General features: G+C 44.5%; 1 protein-coding gene across 2 annotated transcripts; it reads left to right on the forward strand.

The window, feature by feature from the left end:
- Nucleotides 1–1906: 1906 nt before the first annotated feature.
- MYB (MYB proto-oncogene, transcription factor) lies at nucleotides 1907–26681 on the forward strand. 2 transcript variants are annotated; one of them, XM_042829392.1, is made up of 16 exons: nucleotides 1929–1969; nucleotides 4889–5006; nucleotides 6494–6565; nucleotides 7185–7277; nucleotides 7683–7903; nucleotides 9372–9606; nucleotides 10386–10466; nucleotides 10865–10969; nucleotides 12301–12558; nucleotides 13591–13950; nucleotides 15464–15606; nucleotides 16010–16124; nucleotides 16211–16336; nucleotides 17016–17126; nucleotides 17683–17790; nucleotides 26342–26681. In XM_042829392.1, the coding sequence occupies exons 1-16, from the start codon at nucleotides 1947–1949 to the stop codon at nucleotides 26456–26458; spliced, it is 2286 nt and encodes a 761-aa protein (XP_042685326.1). In that variant the 5' UTR covers nucleotides 1929–1946; the 3' UTR covers nucleotides 26459–26681. The 2 variants fall into 2 exon arrangements, with proteins under 2 accessions (XP_042685319.1, XP_042685326.1); XM_042829385.1 differs by lacking the exon at nucleotides 13591–13950 and having other exon boundaries at nucleotides 1907–1969.
- Nucleotides 26682–27911: the final 1230 nt, after the last annotated feature.

A 27911-nucleotide genomic window follows, 5' to 3' on the forward strand; every position in this document is an offset into this window, starting at 1 on the left:
GCTCATTTTTAGCTAAACTTAGCAGCACCAGTGGAGCCTATGTATGTGTCTGCCTGATTTCAGTGGGCTCCATACATGTGGACTCGGGGAAGACCAATCAGTAAACCTGGAGTGATGGTGCAATTTCCCTCTTCATTTTGACCATGATAAAATGTTTTATTTGCAATTTTAAGTATTTTTATAAACTAAATGTATTTATAAACTAAGTGTGTGTGGGAAGGGGGAAAAAAAAGCTTTTATTCAGTCAGTGAAGAAAAAATGTGGTCTTGCATAAAACCTTCAGAAGAAAACTGGGCATCCTAACTGCTCTCTTGAGAGCAATAATAGACATTCTTTGCATTTATTCAGCGAATTTGCATCCAAATGGAGAAGATGTTGGATTTGTCTCAGTTCACCTCGAAACGTTTACAAAAATCAGCTCAGAAAGACACTTCCTGCAGCAGCAGGGAGGGATAACCTCGCACCGCTCATGTTGTACCTATGTGGACAATTGCACCATTTCCCTCAAACGTGCAATTTCTGTCACAAAATCAATAGCGCCTGCTCCGAGCAGCAGACCCGGCTGGTCCCGGCCCAGCCTTACAGCTGCACTGTGATGTACTGCGGGCCTCTGCGTGCCGAGCAGCGCGGAGCGGGGCAGTACCGATGACTCTCGTTTACAGCGGAGGATGCGGGACTGGACTTTAACGGGGCTGCTGTTATCATCCCCGTTACTTGTAGGAAAGCGGCATCTTAGTACGGCGCCCAGTGCTCAGATGCAGCAGACTCGTTTAGAGCTAGACAAACAGAAGCCGAGAGAGCAGGCAGCTCCCGTCAGAGGTGTGAAAAGCAGCAACAACGGGACAACAGAGCACGATTCTGGGGGACAACGCGCTCCCCACGAAGCGACGTCCACGCGGAGCTCAGGACACGGGCCGGCCCGCCGAGCCCCCTCCCCCAAGCCGTAAGTCGGCGGCCCCGCAGAGTTGGGAGCGCCCCGACGGGGCGGCCCCGGGGGCTGCAGCGCTGTGCCCTCGCCCGGCTCCGTCCCGCTCCGCCCGGGGGGACATCGGGCCCGTCCCGCCGGGACTCCGCGCGTTGGCGCCGCCACCCCCGGGAGCGCCCGCGGCCCCGCGGCGGGAGGCACCGCTCCGCCCCGTCCCGCCCCGCCCCGCCGGGGCTCATTGATGATTCGGAGCCTTTGAGGAAAGGGCGAGCGCGGTGCGAGTGCTTCGCGGCCCCGTTTTTACAAAGTACGGCGCGGAGCCTGGGAACTCGGCGCGTTTCGCCATCTTTTTTCACGTCCTGACTCATTTCTGTAGCAAAAAAAACGTGTTCTCTGGTGCCGATCGGACACCCACCACGGCTCCCGGGCACATCTCCGCGGGGAACTATCGCCAAAATCCCCGCGGCACCGCGCCGCCGCCCCACACCCCAACACGCACGCAAAGCGCGCTCCGTGCCGGGGCCGCTCAGCCCGCAGCAGGTGCACCCGGGGAGGGACACCGAGGGGGCGGGAGGCGCGGAGCGCCCGGCGGAGGTCTCCAAAACGCGGTCGTTCTCCTCGTCCGGGGGTCTGACTCCCCGCTCCCGACGGCTGCTTCCTCCCAGCCTTCGTCCCACCGGGGACTGCGGCGGGGCGAGAGGGGGTGCCGAGTGCCGTGCCCCGCGCTGCCCCGTTTCGCCCGCCCTGCTCCCCGCCGCCGCGGCACGGGGCCGCCACTCGGCGCCTGCGCACTACAGGGGCGCCAGATTTGGCGGGAGGGGGAGTGTCCAAAAGCCCTTTGTTTGATGGCATCTCTGTTTACAGAGTTTACTCTTTAATCTCAACCTGTTTCCTCCTCCTCCTCCCGCGGCTCCTCGGCACTTCGCTGAGCGGCGGCGGAGCGCCTGGGCGCAGCCCGGCAGCAGGGCGCGGCGGCGGGCGCGGGCTCCCCCGTCCTCCTCCCCCAGCGGCCGCCGCGAGGATGGCCCGGAGACCCCGGCACAGGTAACGGGGCGGGGGGTCCGCGCTGTCACACGGGACGCGGGGCTGCGGGAGAAGAGCTCTCCCGTAACGGGGCGGCAGTGCAGCCGCCCCCGTCGCACCTGAATCGCCCTGGCTCCGCAGCGTCCCTCGCCCCGAGGGGACGTACCGGGCGCCCCGCGCTGCCCCGCGCTCCACAGGGACGAGGGCTCGCTGCCCACCCGTCCGAGGCTGCCTGTCGGGAGCTGTCGGGACGGCGGGCAGCGCGTCCCGTCCCATTCATTCATTCATTGCCGGCGGGCCGTGACGGCAGGTGGGCGGCGGGCGTGGGGCTGGGCTCTCTCTTTTTCTTATTCTTTCCTTTTTCTTTTTTTTTCTTTTTCTTTTTCTTTTTCTTTTTTTTTTTTTTTTCTTTTTTTTTTTTTTTTTTTTTTTTTTTCCTTTTTTCTTTTTTTCTTTTTTTTCTTTTAATTTATTTCCCCATTTTATTTCGCAGCCGCTGCCTCTTCCCCACAGGAGCGCGGCTCTGCCCCACGGGTGCGGCTGCGCGCCGCGAGGTTGGGCTCTGCCCGCACGCACGGCGGAGGGCGTCTGTGGGGTGCGCTCCGCGGAGCTGTCACCGTGCCCGAGCCGAGGCCGGACGGGACGGGACGGAACGGGCGGGCGGGCGGGCGGTAGTAAGAACCTCGTGGTCGCGTTCGCCGCTGCGCTGCCGGGCGGGCGCTTGGCGTGGGGTTGTTGTCTAATTAGCAGCGGACGGCGGGTCGGACACGTGGAGGCTTTTTTCTCTTTCTCTTTGCATTCTCCCCTCTCCCCTCCCCTCCCGCTGCGCTGTGACAGCGGAGCGAGGCGCGCTTCTGCCTCTCCCCGTCAGTCTGCCGGCCCCGTCCGTCAGCGCTCGCGGCCGCGCGGCCGCTCCCGAGGAGAAGGGGCTTTCGGCGTGGCAGCGGGCGCGGGGTGGCGCGGAGCGCGGGGTGCCGCTATGAATCACCCCGCCTGCCGCTGCCGGGCCGGGCGCCTCGCGGGCGCCTCCCGCAGGGACTCGGCCGCCTCCGGGAGCGGCCGTGCCGGCGGGAGCGGAGCGCGGGCTGCCGCCAACCCCGCGGGGCGCGGCGCGGCGCGGAGCGGAGCAGGAGCGGGCTGTGCCCGCGGGGCTGCTGCTGCCCGAATTCCTTCAATCGCGGTAGCGGCAGCAGCGAGTCATTTCCTCTCCACCCTCTCTTTTCTTTTTTCTTTTTTTTTTTTCCCCTCCCTTCTTGCCCCCCCCCCCCCCCCCCCCCCCCCCCCCTTCCCTCCCGTTAGCCGGTTGCTCTAAGAGAGAGCCCGGCGCTGTTCTGACTCCAGTCTTCAACCCCTGCGCCGGTTAAAGTTGTGGGGGCTCCGAGTATCCCGAGGGCGCGGGATGCTCTCCCGCCGCTGGAGCACGCGGGGAACGCGCTGGGTTCTCCGTCAGCCAGGTCCGGCCGAGCCACCCGCGCTGCCAAGCGTGCTCCGGGAGCAGCGCGGCGCGGGCGGGATGCACTTCTTCCCTCTGCCAAACTCCTGGGAGCCGCAGAGCTCCCTTTGCGCGCGAGCAGCTCTGATGGCAGATGAGCGCCCGAGCTCTGCCCGCCCCGGCGGCCGACGGCGCTGTCGGTGCGTGACCCGGGCGCTGAGTGGCCGCCGCGGCAGCTGGGCATACACATGGGAGCAGACGATGGGGAGCGTCCTGCGTGGAGCGGGGCAGAAAGCAGGGCTGCAGACTGTGAAGGCGCGATTAACCCCGCGTGCTTTAAAGGGTGTGTGCTCAACAGCCCGCGTTTGAGGTGTCTGCGTCTTTGCTGCAGCTTGTTTTAAAACGTGGTCTCCTGAAAACAGGAAAACAGGATAAACAATGCTTGGGAATTAGGGTTAGTGAATTGCCTTATTACAAAATGACTGTATTTGACTGCCTTAGTCATCCTGTAACATCCCATAGCTCTGTGCCATCAGATAGAGCGCAGTTGTTCGTCTCATAACATAACACTGTTTCTGTTTGAGCGCTGTAGTTTCGTCTCTGCCAGTGTCAAAAGTGCTGTTCCTATCACAGAAGTTGGAAATAAAATGTTTCCCAGCAGAAAGGCAGCCCTGTTTGCAAAGCCGTCCTAGTTCACTGGGGGAAAAGTGCTGTTTGTGAGAGTGGTGAGAGCCCTTTTTACCCCTGATAGCCTCTGGGGAAATCCCTTAGTCATGAAGGAGGTGAGCAGCAGTATGTCAAAAACAATATGAGGTATTTAGAAATGGAGTAGAGGTAATAAAGCCTTGAATTAGCAAAATGGGCAGTGCAAAGTGGCTCAATCCTTCATTGGTTGGTTGCAGGATACTCTGTATGCTTGTCTACATTTATGCTACCACTCACTGGCTTCACTTCATCACAGAAACTTCTGTCTTCACACACAGGACCCATAAACATGGGCTCGAAGAAGGTCATTATGGGTGAGCCTTTTGTATTCATATATCTCGTTTGGGAGCCATGCAGCTACCTGTCCTATTGGCCATAGCAAACCACGAACACTGTTCAGAACTTGTGGCATGAGTTAAAGATCGTGAGCGTGCACTTGTGTAATGGACACAGCCTCCAGTTCTCTTTATTGTCCCAAACATTGTGTTCTAATTCGAAACCCCCATTGGCTGAAAGTTTGCCAAATGTGTAATTCACCACCGATCTAATAGTGTGAGCAGGTCCAAACATGCATGGCAGCGAGGAGGCTGCCAGCCCTTTGCTTGTATCTGTGGATACCAAAAACAGCAGAACCAGTTCGGAATACAAGAACAACAGAATGCAGAACAAAATCTTGTTGTGCAAGTTTTAAAACTTTTATCTGTGTAACCTTTGTAAAGATTGTGTGTTTTCTGTGTGCTGTGTAATTAAGTAGCTCCAGTCCTCACGTTCCGCTCTGTGTCTTGCTGTGTTTCCTGCTGCAGCATATACAGCAGCGATGACGATGAAGAAGATGTTGAGATGTACGACCATGATTACGACGGCCTGCTTCCTAAGGCTGGGAAACGTCACCTAGGGAAAACCAGATGGACCCGCGAAGAGGTAATTGCCAGTTCGGTCATCTCCTGCATGGGGGAAGTCAGAAGGAGAGTGTAGCAGTGACAGCTCTGAGAATTAAGATGGTTTTGACCCATTAGTTACATGCAGCGTTTTACTTCGCTTTGAGGATCGTTGGTTTCTTTTAAATGTCCACCACGGTCTGCCTTGCAGGTATTTGAGCTTCTGTAATCCCTGTTGAAGAAGCAGACAGAGTCACCTGTGGCAGTGCTGGGCGCTTCCCGCTGCCTCTTTGTGTTTGAGAGTGGTTGCTATGTGTGAGCTGACGTGTGCTCTGTGTCCCACAGCAGCAAACAACTGTGGCAGAAACTGCTGCAGTACTTTTGTGCCATTTGAAATTTGCACTTCAATTGCAGCATTGTGATTCCGAGAGGAAATAAATTAAAAGCTGGAAGAAAGAAACCCAGTCGTAACAAAATTGAGCATTTGAGATGTGGTTTGCCTCTGAAGGTCAGAATAATGCCTTAGTCACGGTACCCTTGTGCTGACTTTCCAGATAAATTCTGATATCAAACTCCTTTGCCAGGTGGATGTCCCATGGCCATTGAACTGGTTTGTGCTCATTATGAAATGCATTAATACAGTTATTGAGTTATGTTTTGACTTTCTCCTCTCTGACAACGTATATTGATATATAAACAGAGGCAGGTCACCTTTTGCAAGCACTTATTTTTTAATCCACAGCCTGCTGTTACGGCAGTGGCTGTGGTGGTGATGGCTGCGTGGCCCAGTGGCCTCTTCCATGTCACAAGGACCAGGAGTGCCCAGGGAGGTACCATGGGAGTCATTGCCCTCCTCCTATCTCCTGGGGCAGTTCTTGTGAGTTCCCCTATCTTGATCTTTCCCAATACATGATACTGCTGCTTTTTTGTCTCGAGGGTCTATATTTCTGGCCTTATCATTAAAAATACTGGGCTAAGTTTCTTGCTGTTGCAAGCATGCAAAACTCCCTCACAGCCGTCAGGAGCACTCATTTTATTGTGCTTTCATTGTAAACGGACCAGCAATGAACAAATTACTGGAACTCCCATTACTTGCAAGACATTCAAAGCTTAAGGCTGTGATTTCCAGAGGTCCCCAGACAGCTGGGTGCCTCAGTGTCATTGTTTGCTGTGATGCCTGGCATCAAAAATGTCCAAGCGCTCCTGTAAATCCAGTAACAGAGTAACAGTTACACAGCTGGGAGCAGTAAAATGGGAGTCAGAGAGCATGGAAAAAATCAGCCTTTCTCCTACAGCACTGTAAAGAGCCTACCAAAATCCATGGAAGAAGAAAAACCTCCGGATCTGGGCAATTAAAAACACAAGAAGACTGCAGACCACCTCCTCTTACTCTCAAGACACAAGCCAACAAAAGTAATAGATACATACAGAGTTAGAAGTGGGCAACTTAATTTTGAGTGCCTTTCATTTGCATCATAAGAGATCATGATATTAATTATTTTATTTATCTATTTATTTTTAATGATTCAGGATGAGAAACTGAAGAAACTTGTGGAACAGAATGGTACAGAAGACTGGAAAGTCATTGCCAATTTCCTTCCTGTAGGTGGACACTAGTTTCTGTTTCCAATTCTAGTGACAACTCTTTATCAGAGGTTTCCAAGTAAGGGAAAGGGGAGTGGTTTTTGTAGTGACTTTTTTGCGGGAGATAAAACCTCCACATCTGGAGACCTCAAAAGTTTGGTTAGAACTCTGTGAAGCCCTTGCCTTAATTTTCCTTTCACTTCTCAGAGAGGGCCAGGGAACATCAAACAGACTAAAATGGGGGCCAGGGAGTGTTGCATGATCAAAGGTCAATGTAAAGCTGAAACAAAATGTCTTAGTGCAGAGAAAAAAAGTAGCTTTGGTGAACTCTGGGTAAGTGGTTTAAAAGAGAATTGTGAACACTACAGCTGTAGCAGAAGCACAGCAGCTATTGTGCCAGAGGATGAGGATTGAGGTTGTGTAGTCTGGGCTATACAGCTGCAAAAACTATAGAAACAGTTGCACTGACCAAATGATAGTTGGGCACCTTCTTCTCTGACCTATTATATGATTGCTTTTTCTCTTAGTAATCGTAGTTGGCTGTGAAATATGCTGGAGGCGCATAGATAAGAGAGTTATCACTCTACATTCATCTTTTTCAAAGAATAATCTACTTGTGTGTTTTATATTTCATTAGAATCGGACAGATGTTCAGTGCCAGCACAGGTGGCAGAAAGTGTTAAACCCAGAACTTATCAAAGGTCCATGGACTAAAGAGGAGGATCAAAGGGTAATCAGTTTTCCCTTCCATTTAATTAATACCTTAATAACAGATTTCATGTACTGGGGCAAAATTTCCAGAGAGCTGAGTGGTTTTAACTGTTGTAACTGCCTGAGGCAGGACTGATACTGCCTTATCAGTGCTTAAGTATTTCTAAGTTTTCTATGCAAACTATTTAATTTTGCTTTATAGCGCTGTAATGTAGAAATGCAATCTAGAAATGCCGTAACTGTTACGAGATTTTTTTCTTTTGGGTAAAAGTGTAAATGGGAAACAGGGAACCTTAATTTTGTGTTAGTTTTTCTATAGCGATTTTGAAAAACATCGTTGAAAATACTTCTCCACTGCAGTAAAACTTTCATTGATTCATTATGCATCATTAAATACAGGCAGTTTTTATGTCCTTCTTTGAAGGTAATAGAACTCGTGCAGAAATATGGTCCAAAGCGCTGGTCGGTCATTGCTAAGCACTTGAAGGGAAGAATTGGAAAACAGTGCAGGGAGAGGTGGCACAACCATCTGAATCCAGAAGTGAAGAAAACCTCCTGGACAGAAGAGGAAGATAGAATTATTTACCAGGCACACAAGAGACTGGGAAACAGATGGGCAGAAATTGCAAAGTTGCTGCCTGGACGGTAATGACATATGCCTTCACCTCTTAAATAGGAAAAAAAGGAAAAGCTGTAGGTTCAAGCAGGCTTTTTCAGCCTTTGCATTATAAATAGAAAATTTTGGAATCAAAACCTGGCAAGCCAGTGACATCAATGTGCTTTTGTCTCAGTGGGAAAGTGTGCTGTTTGGTCAGTACATGGAACAGCATGACATTTTTACATGCTTTTAATGTTTGCCATAGACAAAAAAAAGCAGTAAGTAGAGCAAGACTGTACAAGTTTCCTGAATGTATGTTCAATAATTGACAAAATTGAAAATAATTTAACAGTCAGACTTGCAAGTGGAACTTAGTTTACATTCAGCCAAGAGTGTACTTGCAAAGTGAAATCCAGTATGTTGGCTCAGAATGATTTCGGAGAAGGCTGCTTCAGCGTTTGTCATTGCTCATGAATTATCCAGAAGGTATTTACCTATAATCCACATATAAATCCTCATATAAAATTGGAGAATCTGACTTCCTTGGGCTGCAGTCCTGGAAATACTTATCTCATTGAAAGCACATGCACAAGTTACATATACTTTTAGGTATTCAGAGTCTTACTCACTGTACAGTAGAAGTGACTCAACATAAAGTGTGTTGAGCAACTACTGTAAGCAGAGGAGGGTTTTCCGTTCCCATTTTTATTCCTGTTTCTTGTTGAAGCATCTTCAATGCCTGAGATTGTGATATCATTTCAAGTGGGCATTCCATAAGCTGCTTCCACCTTCCAGAAGAAGGCAAGAAAGCAGTTACTACTTGGAAAGTTTCTATGTAGCCCCCACACATCACTGATATTAATTTCAACCTTATTATGTGGTGGTGATTTTTTTCAAGCGGAGGAACAGTTGCTGACTGTATACAATCTCACAGACTTGTTATGTTTACTTTTTCTGGCCCATGATTCGGAGAGTTTGAACCTCAGTTTTTCTGAGGCAAATAGCCATCACAGCAGTGTTGTTTACCAGGTTTGTGTGCAGAGTACAGTGCTCTCATTGCCTAGGTGGTCAGCTGGAAAGTTGCTTGGAAGCTGGTCTTTTGACAGCTGTGCTCCATAGCCTTTCTTTCTAGTAGTGAGTCACAATAAAACAGTAAGACTTGCAAAGGTGGTGCTGGTAGTCTTCAGGGGAACATCAGAGAAGTGTTGGGCTCAGTGTCACCTCACCTCATGGGAATGGGGTGAAGCTGATGGTATTCATTGCTTGCAGTTTGAGTACTTCAGGCTTATATGCTTTATATGCTTCAGGCAGCGTATAAACAACAGTAGCTCAGTTGTCTTTTTCCCTCCCTTTTACAGTGAGCATCTTTCCTGAGAGGTTGAGGGTAGCCTTTGTAAGGGCCAGGGCCAGGGGGAGGTCAGAGCACTGCTCAGGGTTCGAACAAATGCTAACAGCGTCCTCCTGCCTGTTAGCCTCACTTATAACACCCCTCATGCGTACACGTTTCTGTTGCAGGACTGATAATGCTATCAAGAACCACTGGAATTCCACCATGCGCCGGAAGGTCGAGCAGGAGGGCTACCTGCAGGAGTCCTCCAAAGCCGGGCTGCCCTCAGCAGCCACCGGCTTCCAGAAGAGCAATCACCTGATGGCCTTTGCCCACAACCCACCCGCAGGCCCACTCCCCGGGGCTGGCCAGGCCCCGCTGGGCAGTGATTACCCCTACTATCACATTGCTGAGCCACAAAACGTAAGCTCCTGGAAGCGCTTTTCGGTTTTGTTTCCTTCTGTGGGATGGGTGGGTGCAATTCGGTTGATTTCCAGTAAAACAAAGTTTTGGGTTTTTTTTTCCCATTTGTGGAGAATTGATCTATGTTTGGGGTCAGGTGAGGATGGTTTGGACTTAAGCAGTGATGGGTATATGCCTGCTTCAAATCCACTGCTGACATACAGGTGGAGTCAGGTTCAGCGTATTTAGCATCTTGTAACCACTGGAAATGTTTTGAGTGCTATTTTTTATAGTGGTGAATGTAGACATGTTGAAAATGAGTTAAATCTGATTTACTCTGTGTTCTCTCTCAAAATCTTCTGGGTTCATTTTGGCCATACTCTGTGAATGGATTCCCTATCAGAACCAAGTAAACAGTAGTGTTTTAATCTGATTCCATTCCTATTAACAATTAATAATGAAATTAATAATTAAGCAGGCCTCTGCTTTAAATGCTTACAATATAGTTTTAGATGATAAAAAATTGCATCTTTTGTTTTTTTTGAGATAGATACATCTCACAAATGCATCTACAAATTATTCATTTTTTTCATCAGGAGGGTACATGCTCCATTTGTAAATGTTCTTTCTCCCTCTGTAGTACTCACTGTCATGTTCTAAAAGCTGTTTGTTTTGCTTGTAAATTTTTCTTTATAATATTAAGCTTGCAAAAGCAAATGTGTTTTTAAAGCAGATTCACAACGTAGGCAGGTGATATGCCAGAAGTAATAACTTTTAGTCTCTTTTGCTTTTTGGCCTAGGTCCCTGGTCAGATCCCATATCCAGTAGCACTGCATGTAAATATTGTCAATGTTCCTCAGCCAGCTGCTGCAGCTATTCAGGTAGATAATTTGAACATCATTTCTAGAGACAATTTGTTAAACCTTTGCTAAGTCAAAATGCAGACGTCTTACCTTAAGGAAACATTTTAATGTAATATGTGTGAAGAGAGAAAATGGGGAAGGTGGGGGAGTTCTGACCTGGCTAATAATTGCTTTTTCTGAAGTGAATTTAGCACACAGTAGTTGTCTTCTAGCGTGATAGATTTTGCTTTCTCCATTTCAAATGTCTGAACTGAAATTCAGCAGGGACTTTGATAGTGGAAAACACGATTGACATTTGTTTCATCTTTTGAGTCTAATTTGGCTATTATAACCACAGAACGGCAAGCCACGAGCATTTTAGTTGCTACATCCTATCAGACCTTTATCTTTTCTTTTCCCTTAACTCTTAATTTCAGAGACACTATAATGATGAAGACCCTGAGAAAGAAAAACGAATAAAGGAATTAGAGTTGCTACTAATGTCGACTGAGAATGAACTGAAAGGGCAGCAGGCATTACCAGTAAGATTGTCACTGTGTGCTTGGATGGAGGGATAGCAGCATTACCCCAGTGCTTGTCTTTTTAACTTTTTACTCCCCCTTTGCCTTTGATACTAATCGAGGCTCTATATTTCTGTTTTAAAAGGATGAAACATAGCACATGCATACTCTGTATCTGCTTTGTAAATTCTGTGATAAAAAAAATTCAATTTGCAGGTATTTTACTTTGCAAAGTGGGAGCAGGGCTGGGCTCTGTAACATTACATAATGTTGGAAATGTGATGATTGTACTCAAATGAAAAATCCCACAGATCTTAAACCAATGGGAACTGCGTTTTTCAAAGTGTGCAATGGTTCATGTGATGAAAATGTAGTGCCTATACGTTAGATTTTTCTTCTCTGTTGTATTCTTTTCTTCAGCTGTGTTTTATACACTTTGTAAGCTTTAGACTTGGTGCATGTTTGACAGTTTGTTTTACTTCTCCAAATAATGGTAGATCCTTCATAACTGCATGTGTGGAACAAATGCTGGCTATTACTGAATTCTTACACTTTGTTGTATGTGCCATTGAATGTTTATATGTGAAAACCCTCACTTAGATACTTAACACCATCACCAAAGCCAAGAGTCCACAAATCATTTTGGAAGAAAGGTGATAGCCAGCAGATTCTTTGTTTTGGTTTGTTTTGGTTTTTTTTTTTTTGGGTAATATTTAAATTAATAGTAAAAACAACTGCATGCACGATACGTTAGTTTGGCCACTTTTTAACTTTAGTTAATGTTTTGCAATTTCTTCTGTTGCATGATCACACTGGAAAGAAACTTCTGTTAATATGTTCTTCTGCTTTCCTAACCACGTTGATTTGACAGCCTCTTCATTGCATTGGTGTAAGCTGTAGTGTTAGACAGGGATAGAAGAAGAGAAGGAGATAAGTAAACAAAAGCAACTCTAACTCTAAACTCTTTAGTGTTCTACAGTGCTGAGTGCTCACTAGGGAAACCCTGCCATTTCATGCTTCTCACAGAAAATGACTTGCAGACACTTGTTGAACTTTTGGAGTAATGCAGTACAAATTGATAATCTACTAGTCATGACACACATTCATAATCCTGGAAGTGAATTATGAGGTAACTTTGGGATAACAAACACAGTGCTGAAATTTCTTAAAACAAGGTCTTGCACTGATGAAAGGAAACATCTTGACAATTGTTTCATAGGCATAAGTTTTTAGATGATGATGCAACTACTTTTATCTTTCCTCCAGTGGCATCTGACGCCTTATGCAATTTCATTGCTAAGTTCCTTCTGCCTTCCCCCCCCTCCTTTCCTTTTTTTTGCTTCTTCCTTTAGACACAGAACCACACAGCAAACTACCCCGGCTGGCACAGCACCACGGTTGCTGACAATACCAGGACCAGTGGTGACAATGCACCTGTTTCCTGTTTGGGGGAACATCACCACTGTACTCCATCTCCGCCAGTGGATCATGGTTGCTTACCTGAGGAAAGTGCGTCCCCTGCACGGTGCATGATTGTTCACCAGAGCAACATCCTGGATAATGTTAAGAATCTCTTAGAATTTGCAGAAACACTCCAGTTAATAGACTCCGTAAGTAGAACTGTCGCCTCAGGTGCATTTGTGTGTGGTCAAGGAGTAAGGGTAGAGGAACTGGGACCATCCTAAAAGTATTGTTGGTTTTTGTTTTTTTTTTCTGAGTAACTTCTAATTGCTACAAGATCCGAAGCTTAGCTTCTGAAATAACAACATATGTCTGCTTGTAATTGAAGCCCCTGAGTGTGGAAGCGTTTGCTTTCTGTGCATGTCTCCCTTTCCTGCTACACTTTGGTATGGGAATGTGATTAGTGAATGACACATTATGAGTTTCAAACAGCCTCTTACTGTGTTGCATCTCCCTAAGCTAAAAGCAGAGACACCATGGAAGATTTTAAACAGTGAAATAATACTTTTTTAGATTGGAAGTGACACATGCTGTAGGTTTACATGTGGCTGATCATGTATCTGCATCATTTTTTAAAATTTCCTGTCGTAGCATCAATTGCTGTTTCCTAGAGCAAAAAGGGTTTGCCCTAGCATATGTGAGGAACTGGAAACACTGTTTTTAACTCCAAGGTAGCTGAGTGACACTCACATGTCCTTTTTCCATAGCGATCTCCAGGCTACTGTGTGTAAAAGGAATGATGAGGGGAAATATGTTTGCTGGTGGCACTCTGCTTCAGCAGCGGAGGGGTCGGCTTTACGCAGTGCCAAATCCCCTTCTGCACCTCCAGAGCAGTTGTGCTGGCTCAGAGGAGACCAATCTTGGCTGGGAGTCTAAGGCACATGCTTTTTTTTCCTAACGATTTTTTGTCTTTGTTCTGCACAGAAAATGCTGGACTAGCCAATAGCAAGGACATCATTTGACTGACTGTTTCTTTAGGACCTCACCAACACTGATAGAGTGCTAGCTCGATATGCTTGACATATAGATCGAAAACACAAATAAGGGATTTGAGAATCAGTAAACAAATAAACACGGTAAAGCAGAATTGAATTGGGAAAGTCTTTGTATCCTAACACTGCATTTTCATGAGGTGGCACTATATACTGTCTTATGGCTCCGTGCCTCCCACGTCGTTTCAGGATCCTTCATCATGGGGTGATCTCAGCAGTTTTGAATTCTTTGAAGACACAGACATTCTGGCTGGCAAAACTACTTCAGGCAGAGCCGTGCAGCTGCAACATGGAGGGGCCAGTGCTTGTAGACCTCCAGGACGCCCCACCTCAAACCTGAGCAAAACCATGTCCAGTCAGGGCCCTCCTGGCTCACCAAAGTCCTTGTCTGCCTCGCAGGGCAGTGCGACTCCGTTGGTCCTTCGCAAAAGGAGAGGGCATGCCAGCCCCTTAGCCAGTAGCCCCAGTAGCACCTTGGGACTGGCTGATGGCAGCAGCTCAACTTCTAAGCACTCCCCTGTCAAAAGCCTGCCCTTCTCTCCCTCACAGGTAGATCAAGATTTCTGCACAGCTGTTACTAATTCTCAAAAGTCGCTGCAGTGTTAACAATTTAGAAACTAATCCTTTGGAACAAATGACTAATTACCATTGCACTCGTTGATTTCACGCAATTTTTGAATCTTCTCACTATTCCTAGTCTTCACCACTGAGTGTAGATCATCTGCGAGCTAACTGTTGATTTTCTTCTTTCAAATTCATCTGTGGAGCTTGGGTTTTTCTTTTTGATTTGGTTTGTTTTTGTAGGGGATTGTGATTGCTTGCTTTGCTCACGCTGTTAACTCCTTCAGCTACTAGAGTTAAACATTTCTGATCATTGGTAATACTTTCCATCACTGTCCACTTACAGTATGATTCATTGACCTAGAAAACCCCAAACTGCATTTAAATAGCATTCAGGCTGTGAGACAAACTGGCAACAACCAGAAAATTCCAATTGTGGGGCGGAGTAGAATAGGAATGAGGAGAAGGTCTGCCTCTTACAATTGTCCAGTGTGCACTTTGAAATTCCTGTGCATTGTTGCTTTGTTTCACAGCTGCAGCACTATTTAAAAGTGTTTTGTTTTCGTTTGTCTGTTTCTGTTGTTTTTTCCTTGATTTGGCATTAAAGACAGATAAATACTTTTTCATGAAGAATATAGATGGCAAGATAACTATCTCCCACCATATCTCCAGTTATGTGTTAGGTATTTTAATCATATATCACTTGTCCAGTAAAATCCATGTTTTCACACATACCGTATTTTTCTAATCTGGTACACGTGAAGTCCAGCAGGTAACCTGGTGAATCAGTGTCTGAATGAAGGATACCACAACACTCATAGATTTATAGATACTAGAAATGGAAGCCATATTTTCGGCTGCCAAGAGGAACTCATGGAAAAGCAATTTTCTTCAAACTGTTATCTCCACCTCCTTTTCAGTCAGCGGAAAACACACACCCATTGTAGGCAGCAAATTTCATTTTATGTTGTGAAAATGGAGCACTTTGTTTTGAGAGAGACGATAAGAAATTTATTTTCCTGTCATATCTGCCTTATTTACTGCTTCAGAAGTATCTAGATTCCCCTAATAAAAATTTATGGAATTGTAGAAACCCCATTTCCAAAGCGTTTCTTCATGAAACATCCCCTACTCATTTTCTCTTGTTTCTTACCTCAAGCTCTTGATATTAATTACACTCTATTTGCAAAAAATCCACATCAGATGTTTATGTGGTAGAGATGGTTTCTGTTTGGAATGGAGTGTCATCTTGTTTATGATTTCCCACAATAGAAGCATTAGTCCTTACTTTCTGAATGCTCTAACCAGATAGTTTGCAGAATATTGTTTTTACACATAGTCAGGTACTCTACACACACCTACCCGTATGATAGGGACAAGAGAGTCACTTATGGCAATGAGAAGGAAACAATTTATTTTTCTTCTGTTCAGTAAAGTCAACTGAAGAAGTCTGCATCACAGTCTAGGTGGCCCTGCTGATTTTTTCTTTTCCTGTCTACAGTTCTTAAACACATCGCCCAGTCACGAAAATCTGAACCTGGACAACCCTGCACTAACCTCCACGCCGGTGTGTGGCCATAAGGTGGCTGTTACCACCCCATTCCACAGGGACCAGACTTTCAAAACTCAGAAGGAAAATCACATGTAAGTTTTTTTCTCACGCTGCCTTGCCAGGTTCATGAGAGTTCATTTTTTACAGGTTTGCATGCACCCAAAGTTCTGGCTGTGTGCTTCCTGTAGAGTTATGTGCTAATGCATTCAGATTTTTCTTAGTTTGGAATAAGACTTCCACTGCATAACTGCAGAGGAAGGCTGTTACCATGCACATAGGCTCATCAGTTGTTTTTTTTTTTAAATAAAGCCATTCTACCTTATTCAAGTTAAATAGATGTTCTTCCAGAAGAGCACAGAAGAGCAAAACGGATTATATGGTTGAAGGAAAATATTTGTCAAAATCTCACCACAATGATTGCTTTTATGCATGTGTTTTTGTAAGGAGTTAATATTTCCATCCAGTTCCTTTAAAGTTTTTTTCCTCTTTCTAAAGTTTCAGAACTCCTGCAATCAAGAGGTCGATATTAGAGAGCTCTCCAAGAACACCCACTCCATTCAAAAACGCACTTGCAGCTCAGGAAATCAAATATGGTCCTTTGAAGATGCTGGTAAGAAGGAAACAATGATAAAAGTTGCTTTGATATTAGTGTAGAGGGATGTTCTGGGACCCGTGTGTAACGTTTCTTCCTTTCAGCCTCAAACTCCGACTCATCTTGTAGAAGATCTGCAGGACGTTATCAAGCAGGAGTCAGAGGAATCTGCGATAGTGGCAGGGCTACATGAAAGTGGACCCCCTTTGCTGAAGAAAATCAAACAAGAGGTAAATCGCAAACTTACTTGAGGCAATTTAATTCAGCCCTCTTTGCTGAGAAACTTAGACCAATACCTTTTCTATTAAAGAGCTGTGTCTGTTTTTCTTTCATGTGAGCCCCAAGATCTTACTGTCAGTTCTATATAGTGTACTAGGCATGTCTAATTCATCTCCCATTGATTTCCATAGAAGTCTTTCTGCTGTTTTCAGCAGGGGTTTGCTTAGGCTGTTCTAATGCAGTTTTCATTTGAAACTTAAAAAGAAAAAAAATTAGACAGGAATTTGGATTGAATCTTTCTAATACTGGTGAAGACTATAGAAGAACCCCACGGGGACCAAGCTACATGGAGTGATTTAGAAACCTGAACATTTTGGGATGCTGCATTATATCACTTTGTCACTAAAATTCTAAAAATACATATATTCTCAGTCCTTTTTAGAGGATTAAACTCTTGAATACTGACAGAACACTGAGTGCAAGTATTCAAAGTTATATTAGGGGATTTTTTTGAGAACCTTGAACATCATTTTCAACAAAGAGCAAGGTTGCAGTAAAAGAAAGTACTGTAAATGTGTGTTATGTGCAGCTGTGAAGAATATTTGTTCAATTTGTTAAACAACTGACAGATTGATCTCTCTCTGGTCAGTTAGATGCTGGGTTTTATCGCGGTGCCTTTCCTGCTTTCAGGTGGAGTCTCCTACAGATAAAGCTGGAAATTTTTTTTGCTCAAACCACTGGGAAGGAGAAAACCTGAACACTCAGCTCTTTACACATGCATCTTCCATGGAGGATGTGCCAGTAAGTGCATATTTTCACACTGCCAAATGATTATTTTATTTTACATCTGTAAAGTTCTTAAAAGGAAGAGAGAATTTTTTTTGTTTGACCTTCCTCGCAAGTAAGCATTATTCATTACTTCTGTATTGTTTTCCTGTATTAAACACGTAATAATCAAAATCCTGCTCTTAATTAGGTTGCTATGATGCCTATAGAAGGTAGCTGATGTTGCAGTCGCAGCCTGTGCAGTCTGCATAGAGTGTGCTCTTGGAGAACTACTGCATCTGTGTATTGGAATGACTGGACTGCAGAGTTAAAACTGTTAAAAGAACGAGAGGCTCTGCTTTGTTTTGTGCAAAGGGGGCCTGGCTTATGCATGGATCTGTGCCTCACCAAGATTATTCTAAATTGATGTTTCTCTTGTACTTGAGAATTTAAGGCTGAGTGCTGCATTTGTGGCAGTGCCCACCATTGCTTGCTTCACAGTCAGGCTGAATTTGCTTTTAGTACATTCAAATTCAAGTGGTTTTCTTAAATACCTGAAAACATTTTTTTTTTTCTTTCCTTCCTTGTTCAGAATCTTCTTACCAGCTCAGTTTTAAAGATGCCAGTGTCAGAAGAGGAGAGCAGTTTCCACAAAACATTTGCTGTACCTAGGAACCGGCCACTAGCTAGCCCACTGCAGGTAACAAAACATACACTTGTACGTATGTATGTTGATAGTATGGCGTTGGCCAGAGCTTGTCAGCTGTCTTGGGTTGGGAGAATGGACCTGGGCAGCCCAGCTGTGCCAGCACAGGTTCAGCCAGCACTCCTGGCCAGTTGCAGCCCAACACTGTGCTGCCATGACACGGGGCTAGGGTCTGTCCCCAAGGGCTGCTCTGTTGATGCACCAGAGGTGGAGATGTGAGTGATGGTCTGCACTGCTTCCTTAGCACTCCCTGGACATCCTAGAGCCCCTGAGCAGAATTAAAATTGTGACTGTTTTAATGTCAGCCGGGTGTCAGGCTGGATTTTGGGTAGCTGTGGTTGTTCCTGGTGTTAACAACAAATGTATAAACTTGCTATATTTTCAAATACATAAATTTCTTTTCCATTGAGCGTGACCTAAAGCCCACCAAAATCCTTAGCAGCCTTTTTGTCAATTTGTGTGGGCTTTAGATCAGGCCCTCACACATCTTTCAGAGAACAAAACACAGTGTAGATAGTGATTAATTATCCTTCCACCACAACCTTTGTTTTTGAGGCAGGTGGATAAGTGATTTTTTTATCCCTTCTCCACGTGGGTGGGTTGGGAGAAAGTCATTCTCCAGAGTGAGTCACGTCAGAAAGGAAACCATAAATAACACCGCAGTTACTGACTTTCGGACAGTCTACACAGCTAATCCTTTCTTTTCCTGCTTCTATTCAGAATTTACATAAGGGGTTATTTACAATAACAAAGAATGAACAGAACAGGGTTTGCATCAAGGATCTCTAGCCTGGCATTATAATGTAAACTACTAAAATTTTACACACAGCCCCATTTTTGCATTTCAAACATCAGTAGTATGTCCTTGCTACTCAGGCTCAGGGGTGGTCATCTGGGTACTGAACTTGAACCATCTCATGGTGGAACAGCCCATGGCTCCCACTTTGGGGACACATTTGAGGGCACACCTGAGAGGCCATATCCCGTGCTCCTTAGTAAGGTTAGGGCAAAATGTTGAGTTAGCTAACATTTTGGTAGAGATGTGTGTTGTCTTGTTACATGGTGGTTGCCTGTGCTCTGCCTGTAATAAAAATGCAGCATCTAAGGTGCATGTCAAGTAGGAACTTTTGATCTTGGGCATAACAATGTTATGTTTCCTGCTATCTAAAAATAATTTTTTAACAAGCCGCTGTAAATGAAAGAGCTTGTTTAACCTTCTCTCCTAACTTATGCTGACTTTGGTCAGGAAGTTTACATAAGTCAGGTTGTAGGTTGTTCTGGATCCCATTCTTTACTCCTTGGTCAGGAAAAGTCCTTAGTTTTGCATGTTAGAAGTCAGATATCCTTATTGTTTGGATAAAGAGGACTTTTCCTTGAGTAGAAACTGAGTTAAGAAGAACTTTCCATCTCATTTCAGTGCTTAAGAAGTGTTGAACCAAAAGACAAAGCAGTTGTAAGAAGCCCCAAAATGAATGCTTAGATTCAGCTTCTTGGTGTACCAATATGTAACCCTCTTTGCTGATGAGGAAGCATTGAGCATTTCAGCTGAAATGTAAGCAAAAATGAGGCTAGAGGTAACTGTGTCTGTGGCATCGACAGTTTTTTCAGAATAAAACACAGGCGTTTTATAACAGTGCTGTACCATTTGTCCCTCACTGTGCTGTCTGTGCTGGACTTGGTGTCATTGGTTAGGAAGGAGCATCTGCTTCCTCTGCTGTAAGACTTGCTTGGTCTCACATCAGAGGGGTATTTGGTGCTGTATAGTACAGAAAGGAGCCATGGTCTGGGTCTGATGCATGCCAAAAGGGATATACTACTGCTGTGCCCCTAATGCTTTTCCCCATTCACCTATAGAGAGGACATGACCTGTCTAAAGGGTGCAAAGTGGTTGAAAATGCTGGCATTTGTGCTTCAGTTTTGACTTGTAGCATTTTGCATGGATCAGATGTTAGCATGTTATCATTCTACACTTTCTGATTCATAATTTGTTGTGTTGCCCATATACAGATAGGCATACACACACACGGACACGTATAAATATTGGACTCAATCCATTGATTCCATGCAGGTAGAAATGAAACACTAGAGAACTCTTCGGAGTGAAATGTAATTGTGTCTGTGTATGTTTACATTGCTGTTGTTAATACTTTGGGTCTGATCCAACCTTTCTGACTTAGGCAAATTTCATTGACTCTAGTCCAAGTAAGAATTACAGCACTCTTTCCACCTTCGGCTGTGTGCATGGAGAAGGGAAAGAGAGAGAGAGTAGAGAGAATGAGCTACACTTTTTTTTCCCCCCACAGTTATGCTTTTAATACAATTTGTTCCTAAAATTTTATTTTATTTTTTAAAATTAAACTTTTGTAAGAGGGAAGTAGTATGTTTATAAGTCTGCAGTATTTTTCATTGCTTTAGTAACTTTCACTGCCTGTACTTAAAGAAAAAGGCACGTGTCTGGCCACAAACTCACTGGAGTCTTGTTAGTTACAGATGTTCCATGCAAACTCTCAGGATGTAGAGCTGGTCATGCACAACTTGGTAAATAGTTGCTGATGAATAAATCGTGATTCACCATCAACTTGGGAGGAACAGTATGTCACAGCATTTGGCATGCAAAGACAGGTAGCTGGATATAACCACTCTGGGAATAGGGTGCTATCAGTTTTGCACTAGTGCAAGAGAGAAAAACAGTAGAGAAACTTGGGTTTACACTCTTGTTTGTTCCCCTCTTCATAAAATGTTGGGTGTATTAGCATCTGTATGTAGGGTTTTTCTGGTAAGGTATGAGGATTCAGCCAGCACTTTTGTCCTGCACAGTGAATCTCATGGTTATGTATGGGATGTTCTTTTACTGTCAGGAACAGGAGATGTCTCGCCATCCCACTGTGTTGTCTTAGGGTGGAACTGGTCTTAGAGTGCATTGCATGAATCCCAAGTACTTTTATTTTGTGTTTGTTGGAGCTAGCTGCAACCAGTACCCTACATTTTTGTCACTCAAAGTATACTCAGTCTCACTGCAGAGAGATCTTGGCTTCGTCAAGAAATTCTTCAAGGGTTAAGATTTTGGGATAATGTCTGAAGACCTTATTGAGGCAGACTGAAGATCTGTACTGAGTTTCACTTGAACTGCACCAAATAAGAGGTTACATAAAAATGATGTTCCTGGCTGTTCCTGTCTAAAAGTTACATTTTATTTCACATTATGTTCTGTAGCCAGTGACACAAGTAGCAGAGCACAATACAAACTATCCTAACATAGACATTTTAACAGTTAGAAAAGTAGGCTAAATCATAGGCCATCCACCTAACCCTGCGGGCTATCAAAAGACACCATGAAATGGAACCTTTTAAGAAAATAGCACTGCTTTGATATCTTCTTCCCCCACTAACAAAGGAAACAACGCAGGGTAAAAGACCTGCAAGCTAAAGAGAATGTTCTTAAACCCATAGCTCCTGTCACTTTCCATTTTTTAACCACAGACTGACACGTTTCAGCTCGAATTTCCTGACTTTCAGCGGTTTATGTAACCCTTTTCTTTAAAGAGTAAGTCTAAAGGATTTTAAAACAGTTACTTGGTTAACCTTTTCGCGATCGTGAGCTGTCATTACGTTATTTTTCTCAGTTAAAAAAGAATTGTGGAATTTCATTTGCAGCTTGTTGTTAGACAGTGCTTACGGGCAAGGCAGCACACCCTTCTGCATCAGCACATTTCAAGTGGAGCCTTTCTTTTACTCCTCTCTGTGACTCCTGAGGAGCAAGAGGGTCTCATAGTCTTATTCCCTTCTTTGATTAATCAAGGGGAAAGGGGGAAACATGCTGTGCTCAGTTCCTGGGAATTTCAAGATTTTCACTGGAAAGAGAAGTAGCCCTGAGGGTGTTATCCTTTCTCTCATGTTCTGTGCTTTGCATAAGTGACAGAAGCAAAAGGTGGTTGAGAAGTACAGGTCAGCCATTGGGTGCTTTCCTCCCAGAGCAGCAGAATTTAGGTTGTGAACAACTCAGCAGATGTAGCTGCCTGCTGCAGATGCAAAGGTCTCTGCTTTGAGAAGCTGCAGAGCTGTTGCAGAAAATGGACCATTTGACTACCAACCATTTGCAACGTGTTCTGATTTGTGAATAAAATAAAATTACTTAAGGTCACAATTAGAAAGGTGTTGAATATCCTAATGTGAGTTGCAAGTTCTCAGACCATTTCCATATCTCTCGCATTAATCTTAGAAAGCTCATACATTTTGATCATGGGTTTTGTCTAATGAAGGGCTTCAGAGTTAAGCTCTTAAAAGTGCCACCAAAAGAGGTCTGCTAGCACTGATATCAGACTTATCATAAAAGCTGAAGAGCTGGGCCATCCTATTCTCACACATGTAGCAAGCTGTAATTCTGAAAGTGGGCAGAAACCTCAGAATTTAGGAAAAGACCATCCCATGCCTCAGAGGAACAGGAATGGTGTTTTGCCTTCTCAAATGGAGTAGAGGACTGGAGTAGTTAACTGGTCTAGGAGGGCTTCTTTTTTTCTCATCCTCATGCAGTAGAAAACCAAATTGTCCTAGATGATACTTTACCACAGTGCAAGGAAAATGCTTTGTTTCGAGCTATGGCATTGATCGTTTCACTGCAAAGGAAAGAATTCTACATTTCTGTTCTAAGTCACCTTTTCTGTGGCATGTGCTGCAGATTATTTAGCCAGAAGGCCAGCTTTTTGCAATAGGTAAAAAGTCTGAGATACCTTCTGGTAGTCTGAGCGTTCTAGATGTTGAAAACATTTTGGGTATTTTAATTAAAGTCCAAAGAGCAAATTTCCATGAGGTTTTCTTTCCTTACGGTTCTGTTTTCTCTAGATGGTCCAAGTTTTTATTTAAAGTGCTTTAACTGGATATCCCAGTTAAACAGTCTGTACTGCTGCTCACATCTGCCCAAGGGCAGCTGGAGGTACCTTGCAGGATAAGTGAGGTAGTCCCACTGCCAGGAGAAGGATGTGCTGAGGGGATTACTGAGGTTAAAAAAATGAAGCAGTGAGAATGACACATCAGGAATTGACTGGAGGTCTGTGATTTTATGCTATGGGAACTCACAGTAGCATAGCTGCTTCTTCACGAGTCCCAGTTGTAACTGAAGAAGTTGCTGTGCATGGAAGAGCAAAATGCAGCTGTGGAAATACTGGCAGAGAAGGCTTAAACTCTTTTAATTAACAGCAAAATTAAGAGTAGTGTTCTGCTCTTTCAGCCAATGGAAGACATATGGAATTAATCGTACCACAGAAGTCTCGTTCTTTCCCCACTGGCTAAGAGGGGAACACCCCACTCTTAGATGGCTGAATTGAAATGGAATGAATCCACTGAATCAATGAAAGCACACCTATCAGTGTCAGTGAGTTTGGGTCAAGCCGTTTGGCTTCTAATTACATAGCTTTTGTGTTTCATCCATTGATTTGCAGAGCAATAGGGGAGACACAGTGAGTGTTTTCCACAAGGAACATTTCGATTTTGTTTCTGTGCTGTTTTCCTGTGTACCCCAAGCTATTTGCCTGGTCTCCTCTCTTCTCATAAGTCCTGGAAATGCTGCTGTCTGCAGGGCAGTGATGCTTTCCAGTAGCAGAGTCCTGTCAATACTCACCGAGATTCTGGCATGGAAGGAAGCGCCGTGCTTCTCAGCCTCCAGTTTTGCTTTCCCTTTTTGCTAAGCGATCCATTAGCTGTGGATGTTCAGCCCAGGCAACATGCTGTGCATCAGTCATGGGACCCAGCGCTCGCTGCCAAGAGCGGCAGTCGAATCTCTCGCCTTCAGATGACTTTCACACATGCCTCCAGTGCCGCGCGGCAGGGCTGGCAAGGCAAGGCATTGTGCTTTGTTATGTGCTCACTGCTCGGAGCCAAGGCTTCGGACGGGAAAAGTTTATTAAAAATACCTACTGTAAATGTTACCCGAATTCCCCAGGGTAAAATTGAAATACGCCGCTGTAGTGAATACACTACTTTGGGTCAAATCCTTCTGTATTCGCCAAGCTCTCACCGTCTTCAATGAGAGCTCGATGTAAGCTGTGAATTTGCATTGTAAATTGTCCCAAAAGAGAAGGGGAAAAAAAAAAAATAGTGTAATGGATTTCTGGGAAAATACTACCAGGGTCAAAATTGAGTAATGTGGACTGTCCTGTGCTGTCCTTCCAGGAGAACTTGAGTAAGAAGTTTGGGGCAGACGTGTGCTGGGGACCCTGCTCCCCCAGGGTGCGTGGACAGCTGGCTCTGAGGGAGGGCAGGGGGCTGCAGCCCGTGCAGCGTCTGCTACGCCTCTGGCATAGCAGAGTGAGGAGCAGGCTTCAGGTGGAAGGAGTGACGTGCAGCAGCCTGCTGAGATGTGGGAGATACGGGATGGGGATTTTGTTTTTTTCTTTCCTAAGCACATGGCTGTTAATACAAAGAGCTCAGTGTAGGTACTAACAATGAAATGTAATTAATGAAATTGGGACACTACTTGCCTCAAGTTACTTCCATTTTTTAAAAAACTGGCCTATAGGGATGGATGGGCTTTCCCTTACATATTTACAGTTACCTAGGGTTCTGCTGCTCTAACTTCTCTTAACCAGTTACTTTGAAGCTTTGAAAGGTCACAGGGAAGTACTGAATGGACACATATTTCTCTGCCTCAAAATGATGGATATTTTGTAGTTGCCAATTGCTTTTGAGATGGACAGACCGTACCTGACTTCTAAGCAAAACTATGGCATTGTGGCAACAATTACTTTGGTCCCTGATGCAAATGCCTCTAAAATAGCAAGGGAAAGTATTTGCAGGTGCCCAAGTCCCACTGAGGATCAGCAGGAGGCTGTGGGTTGCCAGCTGATGTAGGCACCTTTGAAAAAGTTACCCTGGGAGTTGTTTAACTAAAGTATAAAAGAATCTGTGGCGTGTCATATGCAAAAAGTGTGTCACACCTGCTTTTGGCTGCAGTGTGCACCCAAGGCTCACAGCACAAGCTGCCCAGGCTGAACCACTTTTGTAAGAGGTAGCTGTGTGTTTGTTCATTTCACAGATGCGGGTTTCCCACAAAAAGCTGTAGAAACTAATGAGTTGAGGCTGGACCTTTTTCTCCTTTACACAGGGAATTCCTACTGAAATTGAGCAGGAGTTCAGCCTGCAGAAAGGCATCAGTAGCAGAGACAATATTTGGAACTTGTCTACAGATAAGAGAGAGCTATGTCTGGGGAACCTGAGGACTAACCTGCATTTCCCCACCATGGTCACACAGCTCATTCACTGCTTTTATCCATTTTAGGCTGCAAGCCTTCCAGAGCAGAGAACCTCTGTCCTTGTGTAGCAGCGCCCTGATTAGGGCCTGTAATGAAATTTATCTGCACTTCCTATGTTGCCTTCTGACTGCACATGTCTTGGATAACACTGTTTACAACCCGAAGAGCATTCTTCAGGAGGATACTTTAAGGATCCTCTTGCACAGTTAGCAACTAGAAGGAGCAGCATAAAGAACCATGGGCATCCTGGGGTGCTTCTGTTCTTAGCAGCCAGTTTGCAGTTCAGTAAGAACACTTGCTTGGTGCCCTAAGTGTTGAGAAGGCTTTGGCCACCTCATTGAGTGATGTAGATCTTGAGCTGTAAAGATTAACCTTGTTGAAAGTAGAGGAAAGCAGGGAAAGGTTTCTCTTGATTTGTGTTTTTTGGTGGATCTTGGGCTTAGACCTTCTTAATCTTGAGGGGTCCCATGAACCCCTTGCTGGCAGGCAGCTTTCATGAGCACGGTCGTGCACATTTTTGGAATTTATGCTTAGCTGTCTGTATCTAATATGGTTTTTATTCAGGGTTTAGTGAATATCTCAATGTGGAAAAACAAATAAACTGAGTAATTGAAAGAGTTGAAGCACAAAAACAATACACGTATATGAGTGTGTGTGTAATACTGGTAAGTTCCAGGAGCTTTGAAATTTCATTACTGTTTATAGCTTAAGGCAATGAGAAACATCTTGTATGTGTAGGGAGTAAATAAACAGACTGTGCACAGCCTTCTGTGCAGATATGTTTATCTCAGTTCAACATTATACTAAATGGTGTCTCTAACCTCCATAAATACCACAAGAAGCAAAATGGCTTTCTTGATAATTAAAATGCTGCTTCTGCCAAGGGTCCCCCCACGTCTTCTCTGTTGCCAGAGGAGCTCTGCTCACAGGCACATGCTAATTGCTCCACGCAGGTGAAAGCAGCTTCGGGCACAGAGCTGCTTGCTCGCTGTGCTCGGGTCATCAGAGTCCTTAGTATGGACTTAGAGAGAATAAACTGTGAGTGGGAACTTGAGAGCCATTGAATCCTGGCTCTGCTGGTGTGCTGTTGTGCGGCTGGTCTGGTTGTCCACCCTGCAGTCACAGGCTGAGATGCACGGATGGAGCTTTTTTCCTGTTGTTCTGAGGGACCCCTCTCTTTGCAGTTGGCACAGCGCCCCAGTGCAGGCTTGCTCGATACCTACTGCCAGGTTTGCAGCTGGGGGCCCACAAACAAATGCCTTGACGTCCACCCCAAATCTTTCCTCTTGTTTCCAACATAGCATTTGAACAACGCTTGGGAGTCGGCGTCTTGCGGGAAAACCGAGGACCAGATGGCCCTGACCGACCAGGCACGCAAGTACATGGCCGCATTCCCAACCCGGACTCTGGTGATGTGAAAGGGCCGACGGACTTCTCCGGAGAAGCATTATGGTTGGCAAACACTCCTCGTTCACTGGGAAGTCCCTGTTCCTCTGCACGAGGACTTTTCGTGAATGGGAGACGAGCCTATCTTTGTTGTGGTACAACAGTTGGGAGAGCACGAAGTGCATTTAGTCACTGAGCATATATTTTCTTGTTGGATTTCACCCAACTTAAGAGAATTTTCTTTTTTTTTTTTTTTTTTTTTGTTTTGAGTGAATGAACGATACTTGCCTAAATTATTAGGTACAAAGTTTTAATCAGTAATTAATGATCTTAAGTGCAGACTTACAATACAGGCAATTTTTTTTTTTTGTACTTTCTGAGATCAAGCAGACGTGATACACCAGTATTGTTATTTCAGTGATGTGCTATCCAGGGGTGGGGGTTTGTTTGTTTTTTATTGTTTTATAATAACAGAGCAGGTACTCAAACAGATGTATTTTAAATCACTGAACAAAATGCATTGGTGTAAAATATTGAAGTAAAAAAGCATTACTACACGTGCTAGTCTGTGCAAAGGGGGAAAACTGATCCAGTTCGTGAATGCTCAGACATCCATTCCTCTTGAAATACTCTTTCATTCTGTTTATGGTTCTAGACCATTATACGTTGTGTGTTTCTGTTGGGGGGTTAATTAGCTTGCTTTAAAAAAATATTACTGTATGAAACATAGATTTATAAGAAAAATTATATTTTTATTCAGTAATTTAATTTTGTAAATGCCAAATGAATACTGTGTTTTGCTGCTAAAGACCTTAGCGTGTAGACATGCTGCTAGTGTAAAAGGAGCAGTAGAGCTTTATATGGGAAGAAAACAAATGTTGATGTTAGCTAATTGACTATGCACTAGCATTTCAGACTTTTTTATTTTAATTTTTTTTTACATCATTTATATTCCCCCCCGCCCTTTCTTTTTTTTTTTTTTTTTAATAAGCAATATTTTTAAACACTGTTCCTGGGAGATTATTATTATTTTTTTTAATTGTCTCAATGTGTGGTTTTGTTTCACATTGGTTCGTAACAGCATGTATTGCACCTTCATATGTTTGGGAGAACACTGTCTTGTTCGTGTTATCTGTTTTGTTCCATGTCTAGCTAATTGTTCCCTACCTTGGGTCTCACGTACTAAATCAGGTTCTTAGAAATACATGGTTCTTTGTACTGCCATACCAAATCTTTATCGGTATGGCAAAACACTGATTTTATTTTATTTTTTTTAATTGTCCTCTTTTTTTTTTTTTTTTTTTTAAATAACAGCCTTTGAATTTGCTGCCTTAATAGCATTTGGTGCAGCTTCACCTGCACTTAATTTTTTATACGACAATGTACTGCCTTGTAGATAAATAAAGTGTGTTCTTTTTTTACTTAAACCCATATGGTCTCCTAATCTTATTTATCTTTAGTGTTTAGGCAGTGTTCTAGGCAACA

Source organism: Centrocercus urophasianus, unplaced genomic scaffold (assembly GCF_019232065.1).
Source record: "Centrocercus urophasianus isolate 14NV4802_14NV808 unplaced genomic scaffold, USGS_Curo_1.0 seq_10, whole genome shotgun sequence".
In the NCBI taxonomy this organism is placed as follows: Eukaryota; Metazoa; Chordata; class Aves; order Galliformes; family Phasianidae; genus Centrocercus; species Centrocercus urophasianus.